Source organism: Phocoena phocoena, chromosome 8 (genome assembly GCF_963924675.1).
Source record: "Phocoena phocoena chromosome 8, mPhoPho1.1, whole genome shotgun sequence".
Taxonomy (NCBI): domain Eukaryota; kingdom Metazoa; phylum Chordata; class Mammalia; order Artiodactyla; family Phocoenidae; genus Phocoena; species Phocoena phocoena.
In genome coordinates, this window is record NC_089226.1 from 67,841,509 (window position 1) to 67,856,686 (window position 15,178).

Consider the following 15,178-nt stretch of genomic DNA (forward strand, 5'->3'; position numbering starts at 1 on the left):
TTTCTTTGAAGTCAAATGAAGACCTAGATACTAAAAATTCTGACAGAAAAGGAACCCTTAATGGCCAAACTTTTAACATTTTACTATCAAGGTAAAGGTTTTCCCAACTGACAAAAATTACTTTCATGCAGACAGCAAAGGAGCTGGAGGTTTCTTCTGCGTTTTTTAAATATCCATTACCTTGTTTCTGAATTTTGAACTTTAATAAAGGAAGATGTTGCTAGGAAAGAACCTCTCCAAACTGAGGAGTCTCTGAATAGGAGTTATAATATCTAAATGTTATATTGCTAACTTTTTTACTTCTAAAAACTACTGTGGTTTTAATTCATCAATAAGTATTAGGTGCTTGCAACACACAATGACAACTATACCCTATAATAACTAAAAGTATTCTTATTCTCTTCTCTAGCAATGTTTTTAGCTTTATCATGCAGTCACTCTACCAAATAGGCACTGAACACCTATTATATGCTACTTATTATTCTAGCCCTGGTGGATATAACCGAGAAAGCCTCTGCCCTTAAAATTAATACATCCTAGTGTAGAATAACATAGAACATATATAAATAAATATATTAAATATCACATGCTGATAAGTGCTATGCAGAAAAATAAAACAAGGTAAAGAGGACAGAGTCATCATTTTGACATTCCTGGCCCCCACCCAGTAGATGCTATTAGTACTGCTTCTAGTTGTAACAGCCAAAAATGTCCTCACCCATTGCTAAATGCTCAATGAGGGGTAAAAATCACCTCTCTGGTTGAGAACCACTGTCTTAATTCTATCTGCTACAACAATAACAATGTTAACATTTGAGTATTTAGTATATGCCAGGCACAATACTGAACACTTTACACATATTTTCATTAAATAGTCAAAACCATACCCATTTTACAGTTGAGAAAATGAAAGCTTAGAGGCTAAAAAAACTTGCCTAAAATCATGTAGCTAAGAAAGTGGCAGGTCTGAGATGTGACCAAAGGAACACAATTTTGCAGCTCATGCTTTTAACCTTAAACAAGTCTGACTCAAACTTGAGTCGTTTCTTATCCAAATGATAATTCTTCACATATTTGAAGACAGCTCTTATTGTGAGATTCCTTAACATCTACCAGAGATGTCCCCAAGACCTCTAAATTTTTAGTTACCTAAGCTGACAAGACTTCCAATTTCTTCACATCCTTCCTTCTGAATATACAAAGAAGTAAAGACAACACTTTGGTGTACTGAAGTGGCTCTAACCTTCCTTTCCATTCGTTAAGATGGTTTCTAGGGCTTCCCTGGTGGCGCAGTGGTTGAGAGTCTGCCTGCCAATGCAGGGGACACGGGTTCAAGCCCTGGTCTGGGAAGATCCCACGTGTCACGGAGCAGCTGGGCCCGTAAGCCACAAGTACTGAGCTCTGCGCGTCTGGAGCCTGTGCTCCGCGGCAAGAGAGGCCACGACAGTGAGAGGCCCGCGCACCGCGATGAAGAGTGGCCCCCGCTTGCCACAACTAGAGAAAAGCCCTCGCACAGAAATGAAGACCCAACACAGCCAAAAATAAATAAATGAATAAATAAATTTAAAAAAAAAGATGGTTTCTAAGGCGGGGCGGGGGGGGGGGGGGGAAGAAGATGAGATGATGGCAGCCATAGTGTACTTTTGTTTCATACCAAGTTTACTGCCAAGAACTACCCTCAAGTCTTTTCCAAATGTGATGCTATATATAAGGCCATGCTAACTTAGTGTATATTAGTGTTTTTCAGGCCTTATGTATATGCCTCAAAAGTTCATTTAAATTTAGTCCAACAATCCATACTTGGAGATCACTATGGATCATTTAGTGTTTTATTTACGATCTTTCTTTCTTCACTGTCACCTATAAATTTGATAATTTGCCTTCTCCATTTGAGCAATAAGACAAAAGCAAAGAACAAAGCCACCTTCCAAGACCAAAAACCTTTGGAGAGGATCCTTCAAAATGAAAACTGTGTTGATTAATTAAAACAATCAACTAGTGGCTAACTCATTTTTCCTTCACCCAAGGATATAAAAAATTTTTTTTACCAAAACCTAAGTTTAAGTCCAAATACCTATTGCTACTAGACTACCAACTGCATCAGAGAAAAATCAAAGTTGTTCTGACAATCTATTTTTAGCAAACCCATTCTGGATCATCTTTAACCTGTTTTTTTCCTTCAAGTTAGTCATAAACTATCCTTCATTTTTTGCTCTAAAATCTTCTGTCTTTTTCAAAACCAGGCCTAGAACCCCTCATCTTTTAGTACTTCTTGTATTCTCCTAAAACCTTTAAAGACTACAAATAATATAAATAATTTTAAGATTTTACAGTCGGTTCCTTAATTGTAAGATGTTCCAGAAGACAATTCATTTAGCTAGAGGCATTACTTATCTCTATATTCATGTTGGTTTTCTGTCCTTACTAGAAATGTTTGCTTTGCTATTATTATTGATGGTGGTGGTCGTTTGCTTTTCCTCTCTGACAAAGAAGCTCCTAAATAAGACTTGAGGAATTTTTTTCTTACCTCATTGCCATACATTATTATTACACTTTCACTGATTTCCTTCTTAAAATGTAATATAAGAAACCCTTTTGGTTGGCCTTTGCATTTCTTAAAAGTCTCAGCTTGTCTGAGCTCTGTTTCCCTGATTTTTAAGAAGATTTTCTATACTTTGTTATGGCAATCTTATCTGCTTTGTTTTAAAAGTAGTGTGCATATCTTTATAGAGTTCATTGTATAATCACACTGAGAATCTTTTTCCTTCTGAAAAGTATCAAAATTTTATTTTTTACTTAACTCCTTAAGACAGTCTTCCTTTTTAGAGAAATCTATGCTGTGGAATCAAGCTGATCTTTTCTCTGATCACGAATCAGAAAAACTCAGATTGGTGAAATAAATTACAAAATATATATACATAAAACACAATGCAGTTCTCAAGAATTATGCTATAGAAGACTTTCATGACAAAGGGAACGTTCATGATTAAGTTTGCTTTTTATTAAAAAAGAAAAAGAAAACAACAAGAGATGGGTTATATAACATTGTATACAGTAATATCCCAAAATTATTTTTAAGTGTTTATGTGTGAATTTATATTTTTATATATACACAGGGAAAAAAGGTTATACGTGAAAATATTTAAAGTTTTTCTTTTGATGGTAGAACATTTTAATTTTATTCTATGTGCTCTTCTGTATCTATCAAATTTATGTAATGAATATGTATTACTCTTATATTTATAACACAGGCATTATTTTTTAAAAAATAAGCCGAACCAGAGAAAAAATATTCTATAAAGTATAAGTCTAGCGTGAGATTTCTGCTTTTATAACTCTATTACTAAAGCAAGCTTAGAAAAACATTTCTGGACACAAAAGCAGGGGGGAAAAAAAAGCCAAAATAAGATACCACCAGTTAGCCTATCTATACAAATAAGTTATGATAACCATCAAGATGACCATTCAAACTTTTAGAAATAAAATGGGGGAAATCACAAGAACTTCCTGACATTTCAAGGAAAGGAATGTTATAAACTACTTAATAACATTTAAAATAATTTTAAAATGTTGTATATCCTCCCAAATCCCTACCAAATGAAGGCTCAGTAGGATAGGGATAATGAAGACAAAAGAAAAAAGCCATTAGTCAAATTATTTAAAATTGTGCCAAAATTTCCTAATAAAGTAAAGCACTGTTACCAGTCAAGACTTAAAATCTCATAGCAAGAACAATTATCTTCATTTAGAAACATTTTCTGGTTGAAAATCAATTTGCAGCAATCCAAAAACTTATCTGATTTACTCTCTATTTCAGTGGCAGTATCTAGATCATCTATTCAGAGCCTGCGTTCCAAAAAACTAGGAAAAAAGTCATCTTAACCAGTTAAAACTTTATCATTCAAATACATTCAGTTCTGTAAAATATATATAAAGTGATTCAACTAATCCTTAATTCATCCAAAAGTAAAAATACATTCACCTTCTTCTTTAGGAAATTATTTCATTTCTCTATCTTGAATTTTATTTTCAAATATATCAAAAATATTATTTAAAAATTAGTTTTTCCTTAAATAAATTTTATGATATTCATAAGAAACAATATCAAACATAATGCATTCTCAATTACATAAAGATTCTACTAAGACTTTAAATGAAATAAAAAACAAAGCCTCAAACCCATAGAAACAATAAAAACACACATTATTTATTTTAAATAACTTGCCATTAAACTGACAATCAAGACATATGATCTTTAACATTCAGAAACATAAATGATCATAATGAAACAAAGGCTAAACATATCTCTCTCAACCTCTCTCATATATGTATAGAATTATAACCCAGCATTATCATGTAATAAATGAATACACACCTTACTTTAGTATATGCCAAGGAAGACACACAAAAACAAGAAAAAAATTTTGAAATCAGAGTATAAAGGGACTCTGCTTTTTCAAACAATGCAGCACTGAAAGCCAGATCAGCATCCTTGGGCATTACTAGGAAACTTTAGCACATCTGATATTTCCATCATCTTCAGAATTCCTCTGAACAATGAGAAAATTTCCCAGTCACCCTACCTCACCTGTCTACAGACTTCCTTTAGCTTTCCTCCCTCTACTGTGTAATAATGCTATGGAGGTTATTTAGGCTTTAAATGTTCAGAGATACAACCCCCGCTATATATTAATTCAGTTTATTTTCTCACAGACACTGACTCAGCCGTGGGTTGTGCAGCACTGACGTTTCTAACCAAACAGCATCGTGTGAGCTGTGATCGTCCCACTTCTCCATCTTTGTGCAGTGATTGGATATTGTAACTGATAGACAGGATGAAGAAAACTCAGGAGATGAGGGCTTAGTGATATGTAGATATGTTGCCAAATGCCATCTGTAAAGCTAATTCTAGCTCTGCCAGCTTGCCAGGTTTTAGAAAACTAGGATGCAGCTAACTTTCTTTTTTCCTTTCAATATTTTTATTGTGTACCTATTCTGGGCAGTAAAACTTCTCTTTAGAACTGAAGAGAAAATATTATCTGTACTTTAAGAACCCACTAAGGAACTACTCTTTAAAGCAACCAAACTTTTCCATTTCTAAACTGCTGCTAGGACTAAAGAGTGACTTAAAAAGGAAAATGGAAAGCTCAATCTTCGTGCAGTCTCAGAAGAAAGGAGCATGCGTACTTCTATGTGGGAATGAACCCCTTGCGGCAAAGTCTGATATTGAACGTATGATGCATTTGTCTTTAGTAACCTGAGCAGACTGCAGATCTGAGTTTTAAACAGTTGTATTTGACCCAATTCAAATATGCAAGAGCTTTTAGCATATTGTCACTCTAGGGCATTTTAACATCAGTTACACAGAAAAGGTGCTCTTTCCTTTTCCTTTTTAAATAGCAAAAACTCTTCTAATTTAAAGAAAGTTGTCATAACTCAAGCCAAATAAACTTCAACTGAAATGATCTTTAACCTCTCAGCAAGCTACCAAACCCCTCAATATAAGTATTAACTATACAACTACTAGTCAGAAAGAAATAAAGTTCAGTAATTTTTCAGCTATCTAATTCATTTGTATGCACTTACAGAGGAATCACAGGCACCCTGAGATCAGTTTCCCTGCCTTGTCTTTTATATCAGTGTTATACCTATTAAGTCTACATTCAAAGAAACATCAGAAAAGAAAGTACCTTAAAGTTGTATTAGGTAAAAGAGAAACCATAACGCAATGCCCACCAAACCCTCAAACCTCCAAGGTAAGTACATGTATATAGTAGTTATTATTGTTACCTTTATAATTCAAGAAATTTATTTTTATCCTTGCTAATAAAGAAAGGTAAAGGGGGAAAAAATCAAAGGAAAAACATTTTAGAAAGCAGGCTGTTCCAATATGTGAACAAAACAAAAAGCAAATTTAAATAACTTTTTTGAAAATCCTCAAAAACTGAACCAATAAAGTATGCTTATTTCTTTATTGCTAAAGGCTGAATGTTTTTAGTTTCAAAATTCATCTGTTGATATGTATTCCCCCAACGTGATGGTATATGGAGGGGAGGTGATTAGCTCCTGAGGGCAGAGCCTTCATGAATGGGACTAATACCTTTATAAAAGAGATCCCAGAAAGATCCCTAGTCCCTTCTACCATGTGAGGACACAGCAAAAAGAGGGGTGTCTGAAGCAGGAAGCAAGCCCTTACCAGATACCAAATGTGCCAGTGCCTTGATTTTGGACTTCCCAGCCTCCAGAACCATGTGAAATAAATTTCTGTTGTTTATAATACAGCCATTCAGTCCATGGTATTGTTATAGCAGCCTTAACAGACTGACACATTTAGTTTTTGTAAATTTAAATGCCCAATTCTGTTTGAGGTGGCAACGGGAGCACTTATATTTCTCAGTCTCCATAATCCAGAGATGACCATATGACACAGTTCTAGACAATGATTTATTGATATAAGCAGAATCCCGCTGGAAATTTCTGAGAAATTTAATTTCCTGATATAAATGAAACCTCTTTCCCATCGTCCCCGTCTCCCTTCCTCCTCCTCCTCGTCTGGAAGGTGGACATGACAATTGGAACTATGGTAAGCCATCTTGTGATTGTGAGGAAACACCAAGAAAAATCAAAGACCTTTGACCCTAATATACTGAAGCCTTTTTGTGTACAAGAAAAATAAACCCCTAAGTTAAGCCAGTGTTTAATCTGGCTTCCTTCTACTCAAACATCCCTAAATAAAATACACAAGATTCAGAAAAAGGATGCGAGTAGGCAGAAGTATAGATGAAACAAAATCAGCCATGAGTTGATAACTTGAAGCTGGAGAATGGGTACATAGAGGTTCATTATACCTGTTCTCTCTACTGTATATGTCTTTTAAATGTATCACAATAAGTTATTCAAAATTTTAAAAAATAAAAAGGAGAAGCTTGTTTATAAATTCTAGCTTTGTCATTTATAAGTTGGATGGCCTTGGGCAAGTTTATTAACCTCATTTTTTTCATCTGTTAAATGGGGACAGTAATACTATTCACAGAGCTCTACCTTTAGATCCAGTCAAGGTAATCTCCAGAAGGTCCCTGGCAGGAATGCCCTCCATCTACCTAACCATCCAAGGATTAGTTCAAGTCTCATTTTCACCTGTTCAGACTGACACTGATTCCTTCTCTGAACTCTTTTATTTTACTGCAACTCACTACCACAGTTTAGTGCCCTATTGTCCTCTAATTGTTCCATACGTGGATATTAAAGCATTCCATGATGGTACCCTGACGAACTGCTTAATCTCTCCTGAACTGAGCACAGGTTCTCAAGAATACTTGCTGCTGTTAGTTTTTAATTCCGCTCAATTAATTTACTATTAATTCAAAAGCTACCATTTTAAAAAAGTCAAATTGAATATATTTTTAAAGCATCTGAAGTTACATGTTCGTAAGTTCATAGGAACAAGAGGTCCCAAAAAGTAAACTGTTTTCCCTTGGGAAGTTTTTCCATGAATGAGGTTAAGATAAGATCAAAGGATTTCATGGTCTTTCCATTAAAAAAAAAAAAAAAAAAAATCAATACATTGGTATTCATTTACTTCTCTAATATTTTTCACTTAAACAACCAATACTACTGCAATCTTTTTTAAAAAGAGCACCAAAAAGATACTGATGCTATAGAAATCAAGAAGAGCTATGATAACTGTTTTTACTGAAGTAAAATAACAGCAATTTAAAAGTACTGTTTTTTAATAAATTTTTCCCATTGTATGCCCACAGCTTTCATAAAGCAAACAATAGTTTATTTTCACCTTGTCACGACTTCATATACAACAAAGTCTTGTACATCAGTAGAAAAATATTAAGAACTAGCAAGGATAAGATATAATTCACCTGAAAAAATGTATATAACATCAGATATAAATAAAGTCCCATATTTAATGAGATAAAACCAATATCTCTTTAATCTCAAAGACAAAATAAATATCCATGTAAAACAGGATGGAGAAAAAGAACTAGAGCACCAATTGAAGGACACACACACACACAAACACACCAAAAAAACAAATAAACCAAAAAACACACCACTAGTGTGTACTTATAAATAAAAAAAGTCAACTCAGCATCTTCATTTTAGACCTCACCACATTAAAAGTCCACAATAAAGGTACACATCTTGTCAGGAGACTTAAATAGTACTAGTCACTCATATTTTCTAGCCATGTATATAACTTAATAAAAGTAGCTGAATCATTTCTTTAAAATTACAAAAAGGATTTCAGTATCACGGCATGTTTTTATTCTTTTTCAATAAAGCTGGTATTAGTTATCAGTGATCAGGAGAATTTTACATTCAAGTAAGTTAAACGTTCAATAATATCCCCTAAGTAAATGTTCATAAAGCACAACTCTCTATGAAAACATGCTTACATACCCGCATTATGTGAGGTTTATGAGGTGTCAACATCTTAAAATATCAGATCATAAAGTGTTCTAAAAGAGGTGTTCCCCATAAGTCACATAGCACAAAATGAAAGCTTTAAAAATAATGTATAAATGGGCTGAAACTTTTCAACTGAATTTCATTTAATGCAGCAAACTTTAAATGAACCAGGCGAGTCACTGATGGACTGATTTTACTATTAGGATCACAATGATAACACAACATAATTTCACATAGTTAAAAATGTACAGAGGCACAGACTGACAAAAGCCTATAAATTATCATACACAATGTATTTAGAGCACAAAATAAATTCGTATTAGAGAGTTTTAAATACAAAGAGTTAACCTGACTTGCCAGACTTCCCAGTTAAATTAACTATAGCATTTATTCATGGGGTCAACTAAGGATATTTTAGCATTATTTAGAAACAGAAATTAAAATTCATATAAATACAAATATAAGAAAATTAAAATGAAAAATTGTTTCCCTCAAAGTTATTTAAGGAGAAATGCAAACATTCATATATTTTGTAAACCGGCTCCCACCCTGACAGGACTTGGCCACACCAAATGCAGTTTGATTCTTCATAAAAATCAGTTTTAGCAGAGCTTTGACATGTGAAATACATATTTTCTACCTACCTTGAATGTTTATAAAGTTTACGAGGTCTACTATGCAATTTCCGATCCCAATTCTCTGGATCACTGGAGTTACTGTCATAAGGATGAGGCCGTCCTGCCATCCCACTTCAAGCTTCCTCACACTACTGCTCTGAAAGCACACATGAAGCACCCATAACCTACATAAAAGAGTAGTGTTGACCTTTAAATCTATTCCATGCAGAGTAAGTCACAGAATTTTGTATCCTTTCTGACATTACTGTGACATTTTTTAAAGTGATGAACAGGATTATAAAACATCAGACACACAAAATGCCACAAATCAGATTAAAATAAACACCAAAAGCCTTTTTAGGTACTTTTCATTTGATTATTCGATTAAATTTGTTACTCCTATACAACATTTTAATAATATCTTATTTGTATTTAGTAAACATACTTATTGACATTTGGGTACCTCATGTTTCCAAACATCAATACAGAACCAAAAGAGACAAAAACAACTCCACAGAATGATTCTTTCAGACAAAATTTCATTTGGAACACATTTTTTAATTACTAAAATTTTAAGATACTTAACAAAGCATCTAGTAAGACCAGATAACAATGTTGTTATTTCTTTAACCAAGTTAAAGACCATGAATAGAAATTTAATATTTGTTCAAAACTAAAAGTATGCAAACATCCTGATGTTTCCTTATAGTGCAATTATCAAAAAACATTTTATCAATATGATTCATGTATTTTATGCCTTTTCATATGTCAGGCTTATGACTGTTAGTTCTACTACAGTCCTGTAAAATTATAGAACTCACTTAACAACAGCTTTACGAAATACCTGAACTAAGCACTTTAAAGTATATTCACTACTCAATTTAATCTTCACAATCAACTTACAAGGTAGGTATTATACTCCCCATATACAGAATAGAAAACAGTCTGAGAAGGTTAGTAACTTTGCCAAAGGTCACAATGTTGGTCAAGAGCAGGATTATAAAGAACAATGAGAATTTATTACTATATAGCATGAAGTCTTGATCTTGAAAAATGCTCAGACTGGAGTATTCTGTTTAGAAACAGTAGGTCAGATTTGACTTTTAGAGATTGCAAACACCAAAAGAAAAAACAAATGAGGTTAAACAATTTGAACAGTTATGTAAACTGGATTAGAACCCAGGTTTCCTGACACTCACTTCTGTATACTTTTCCAAGCCAGATTTGATAGAGGGAAGTGAGGAGGGATTTATGCATTAAGGTCAAAGGGATGAGAGGTAATGGGATGGATGCCTACATTCTCCATCCAAAAAAAAAGTCAAAGGGAATCCAGAATTGAGAAAATACTGTACCTCAATGAATTGTATAGATTATGCCAGTACAATTTCACCAAAAAATGCCAAAGATAAACTCATGAAAATTGTGAGTCTATCTCAGAGCTCATTAAAAGAAACACTTATTTTAGAGAAACTATTTTGCTACTTTAGAATTTTTTTCTTAATAGCTAACTTAGTACTTTCTTTCCAAAAACAACTGAAAAATCTAATAATAAATTAACATTTTAATATAATAAATATGTAAATAAGTAGCTCAAAGAGTGAAATAAAAATAATAAAGGGGGAAGGAGGAGAACTGTACAATGGCTAATTCAAATTCCTTAGCAAATGATGCAGTTTATTTGCTGAATACTGGAAAAGGAAACCTTTCCTTAAGGATCGCTGAATGACTGATTAAAAATCAGTCAGATGTTAAATGAACATAAAAACCACAAATTGTTATGAAAACAAATAAAATCTCAATTTCATTTAATTAGAAAAATAAAAATATATTTACTAAATAAGAAACCCTTTAAAACTTCAATTTGGTATTATAGCTAGTTATCTGTCTTGAAAAGATGAGGCAGAAGAGAAGGGTGAAAAAGAACAAATCAGAGAGACAAAGCAGGAAGTCAGATAGGAAAAAATGGGCACAGACCAAGAGAGACCCAAAAGGTAAAAAAGAATAGTAGGGAAAACTGATAAGGAGGGAAATGAAAGATGTAGAGGCTTAGCAGGTTATGTAGAATGAGATTTAGAGCATTTTCTCCTTACTGGATAGGTCTCCCAATAAGCTATTTCAGGCATTAGCATTTCCTTAAAGGGCACATTAGCTCCTAACCCTTAACTGTAAGACACACCCTTCGGGAAACCCACAGAAGGCCACTGAGTAAAGAATAATCCTAAACCATGGGAGACAGTGACTAAAAAAATACAACCACAAGGAATGAATAAGGTAAATTCCAATTCATATTTTCCACTATTTTACAGTGGGTGGCACATATCTAGTAGCTGGGAAATATCAGTATGAATTCCTAATCAATCCTACTGAAATTAACAACATGTACATTATAGCCAGCCACAAGAAAGTAAAGAATGTTCAGATGAAGGCTATCAAAAAAGTCAACTGGAAAATCATGTTTACATTTCACTTGTCAATAAAACTTGAGTATCACCATGTGAAGGATTTCACCCCACTCCTCACTCCCAACAGCAAGGGTACAAACAAAAAAGAAGTGAAATTCAAGTTAAGGTAGCTGGAAAAAATATGCCTGTGTTTGCCTACACATGCTAGCACATTTTTAAATGCTAGATTTAACTACAAACAAATAAAAAGCAAATGACACACATTATATACTATTTTGAAACATCTAATGATCTTCTATATTTTTAACCAATCTCTACACCATACTCAGTGACATTATATTAATCTTATTTCACTCACTCACTCATTTATTCATTCATTCATTCATGTACTTATTGAATAGCTAATATAACATGCCAAGAAATTTACAGATGCTAAAAGCAAGTTGGATGTCATTCTTCTGCTCAAAAAAACTCACCCTAGCATGGGAAGAAAAGACTCCACTAACAGCTCTATACCACTTACTCGTGTATCTCTCCTACCTGGGTAGTCTTGCATTGTTACCCCACCCTCCAACCCCATATCCTGGGTGTTCTTTGGGATTCCATCTTCATCTGCTGGGTCCAGGGAGACAGCAAAGAAATAGGATCAAACCCTTGAGAACACCAGGTTTTACACATAACATACAATGAATCAAAAATCTTTTTTTTTTTTTCAAAAATCTTGAAGTCATCCTTGACCTCTCCTTTCCCAACATCAAGTCTAACTTCAAATTTTTCTTCTGACTCCTTCTCTTCCTTATCAATCATAAGGCTGCTGTCTTCATTTAAACCCTTAATAGCTAAGAATAAGCCTCTTACTTGACCTCTTTACCCCATTCAATTCCATATTAGCTCTGCTATAATCAGAATTATCTTTCTAAAAACTTTTAATGGCTCTTCATTTCCTGATCTAAACTCCATACCATAAAAAGTTCTTCAAAATCTGACACTTGGATCCCCAATGTCTACTTTATATTAGGCAAATTAAAGATCTGGTTTGGATCTTGTAATCACCAAAAAATAATTTCTGGATTACTGGAAACAAAGTTCTTAGACAATATGTAACAATTCATTACTAATATTTTTAGGCATGACAGAAGTAATGTAAATTCTAAATAATCTAGAAATAATCCATACAGAGGCTGGAACAATTGGGCCTATTGGCTAGAGACATACATTCAGGAAACTGCCAAAAGTCAATTGGGAAAGAGGGCGTCGATTGCTTCTCCTTCTCTTGGATATTACTACCTTTAAAACAGGAGGGGGGTGGGGGTAGGAAGAGACAGAATCTTCAAGACTACAGTATCATAAGTAAGTGCTCCCGGGGACACTATTTCCAGGCACTATTAATTAATGGCAATGACCCAAAGAAGAGCTTAAAAAAAAAAAAAGGACAGTATCCAGAGACAATTTATGCTGTCCTTCCTGTTATCAATGTGCTAGGAAGATTACATACTTTCTCCTATTTAAAGCTCAAAACAATACAATATTACTATCCTGTTTCATAGATGAGGAAATCTTAGGGCTAAGATGAGAATCCCAGTCTAACTGAAAGCCCGTATTCCTTCCATACTGTAGCAAGTGAAGTACACAGAAATTCATATATTTGCTCCTTATTGCCAACAGATGTCACTTTTTTTTTTTTTGCGGAGCACAGGCTCTGGACGTGCAGGCTCAGCGGCCATGGCTCACGGGCCCAGCCGCTCTGCGGCATGTGGGATCTTCCCGGACAGGGGCACGAACCCGTGTCCCCTGCATCAGCAGGCGGACTCTCAACCACTGTGCCACCAGGGAAGCCCCAGATGTCACTTTTAAACACAGCCATCTTGTGGCTTTGTGCAAACTACTGAGATCTCATTCTAAATAGTGTCATTACACAAGAGCTTTTCTGTTAATTGAAATTATTTTTATCTCTCAAACTTGGCAAACAAAGTGTGTGGTAGTTACTGGAGAGAAAGACCTGATAGAGAGGGAAAAGAGTGAATAGAACAGAATCACATAGTGATACCAGGGCTAGACACCAAGGACTGCCTTCAGCTGCATAGAAAGCCAAATACCCAGAGGTGGGAATGGGAAAGACTGACCAAGAGGTAGTCAAGAAGGCACCTGAGCTAGCAAAATGTCCTAAGGTAACCTTTCCTATATGGAAAAGACCAAAAGCAGCGATAGCCCCCCAGGGCAAATGAATCGCTCGAGATTGGCAGACTAAAAGAGCAAACACCTGAATGCTACGGGTCTAGATGTAGGAAGAATTTCTGAAGGGCCAGAAACTTGAGGGATCATTTGATGAGCTTCTCTCCTTATAGGCATAAAAGAGAGACTGTACCAGCTTGAAGACATAAAATACATGATATACATATAACTGTGAAAGAAAAAGAACAAGAGGAAGCAGCTTTTAAAAGGAACCAGAGGGATAAAAAGGAACCTCCCGCAAACACAGCCGAGAGAATTGATCATGTGAGCCTCATACAGATAACAATTATTTAAATTTGGATTAAAAAAATTTTTAATTGTTTTATAGCATTTTTTGGAAAGTGTCTCAAAGCATACAGTAGTAAAAAAAAGAGCTTACTCTTTTTTTTTTTTTTTTGGCGGTACGCGGGCCTCTCACTGTTGTGGCCTCTTCCGTTGCAGAGCACAGGCTCCAGACGCGCAGGCTCAGTGGCCATGGCTCACAGGCCCAGCCGCTCTGCAGCATGTGGGATCTTCCCGGACCAGGGCACGAACCCACGTCCCCTGCATCGGCAGGCAGACTCTCAACCACTGCACCACCAGGGAAGCCCAAAAGAGGTTACTCTTGAAAAACTCCAACTGGAAGGGTACAGAACCATGAGATCAGCTTGAAGTTTTTATGCTGAGAGCCCTCCCCACCCCCTACAAATACGGTGAAGGCAGGCACACAGCTCAAAGTGGTAGAGAAAATAATTCAGGGCTGGAAGTGCAGCTGGAAATTTAAGGCAGACATACTGGGAATGAAAGAACCACAGAAGCGTAAAAATCTGAGCATAAACTCTGCTCAGTTAAATTACACACGCATGGGGGGAGACCCCAGGTAGCCCCTATGGTGGATTACAGAAGAACTGAAAGCTACATGGCGTAAGATCTATGAGTTTGATGCTTTTTAAACTGAATGTATTCCCCAACCATACAGCCCAAGCAGCAGAAAGCTGAAGCCCTTACTGGCTTGGGATGTCAGAGAGCAGAGACCACTACTGAAAGACAAAATAGATACTAGGAGGGAATCCCCAGAAGTAGAGGAACCACAAGGCAGATCAGCTCCAAAATCGGTATAATCTCTGCCCAAATTTTTGGCTGACCACCAAATTACACAGGTGCAAGAGAACCCTAACCCTTACCCCACTCCCCAGGAGACCAAGCTAAAAAAACAAGTAGCTGGAAGAAAAGAACTGAGCACAGATATCAGCTGTCTCATACTGTGTAGGAAACAAAGTATGCAGATTGAGTCCAGGCAAGTTAATGGTCCACTAGAACAAAAAACCCCTGGGTTTCCCTGGTGGCACAGTGGTTAAGAATCCTCCTGCCAATGCAGGGGACACAGGTTGAAGACCTGGTCCGGGAAGATCCCACATGCCGCAGAGCAACTAAGCCCATGTGCCACAACTACTGAGCCTGCGCTCTAGAGCCCGTAAGCCACAACTACTGAGCCCGTGTGCCACAACTACTGAAGCCCGCGCA

At 35.6% G+C, this 15,178-nt stretch overlaps 1 protein-coding gene across 3 annotated transcripts in view; it reads right to left on the reverse strand.

The window, feature by feature from the left end:
• The window catches only part of BTBD10 (BTB domain containing 10), a 70,528-nt gene that overhangs the window by 34,792 nt on the left and 20,558 nt on the right, over positions 1-15,178 (reverse strand). Inside the window, exon 2 of one of the 3 annotated variants that reach the window (XM_065881857.1) lies at positions 9,069-9,226. The exons of 1 other annotated variant lie outside the window; for it this stretch is intronic. In XM_065881857.1, coding sequence (XP_065737929.1) covers positions 9,069-9,169 — 101 coding nt within the window. In that variant the 5' untranslated portion in view covers positions 9,170-9,226. Of the gene's footprint in view, positions 1-4,375; positions 4,611-9,068; positions 9,227-15,178 lie in introns of those variants that run through there. One more of the 3 variants, XM_065881856.1, reaches the window with a different exon arrangement.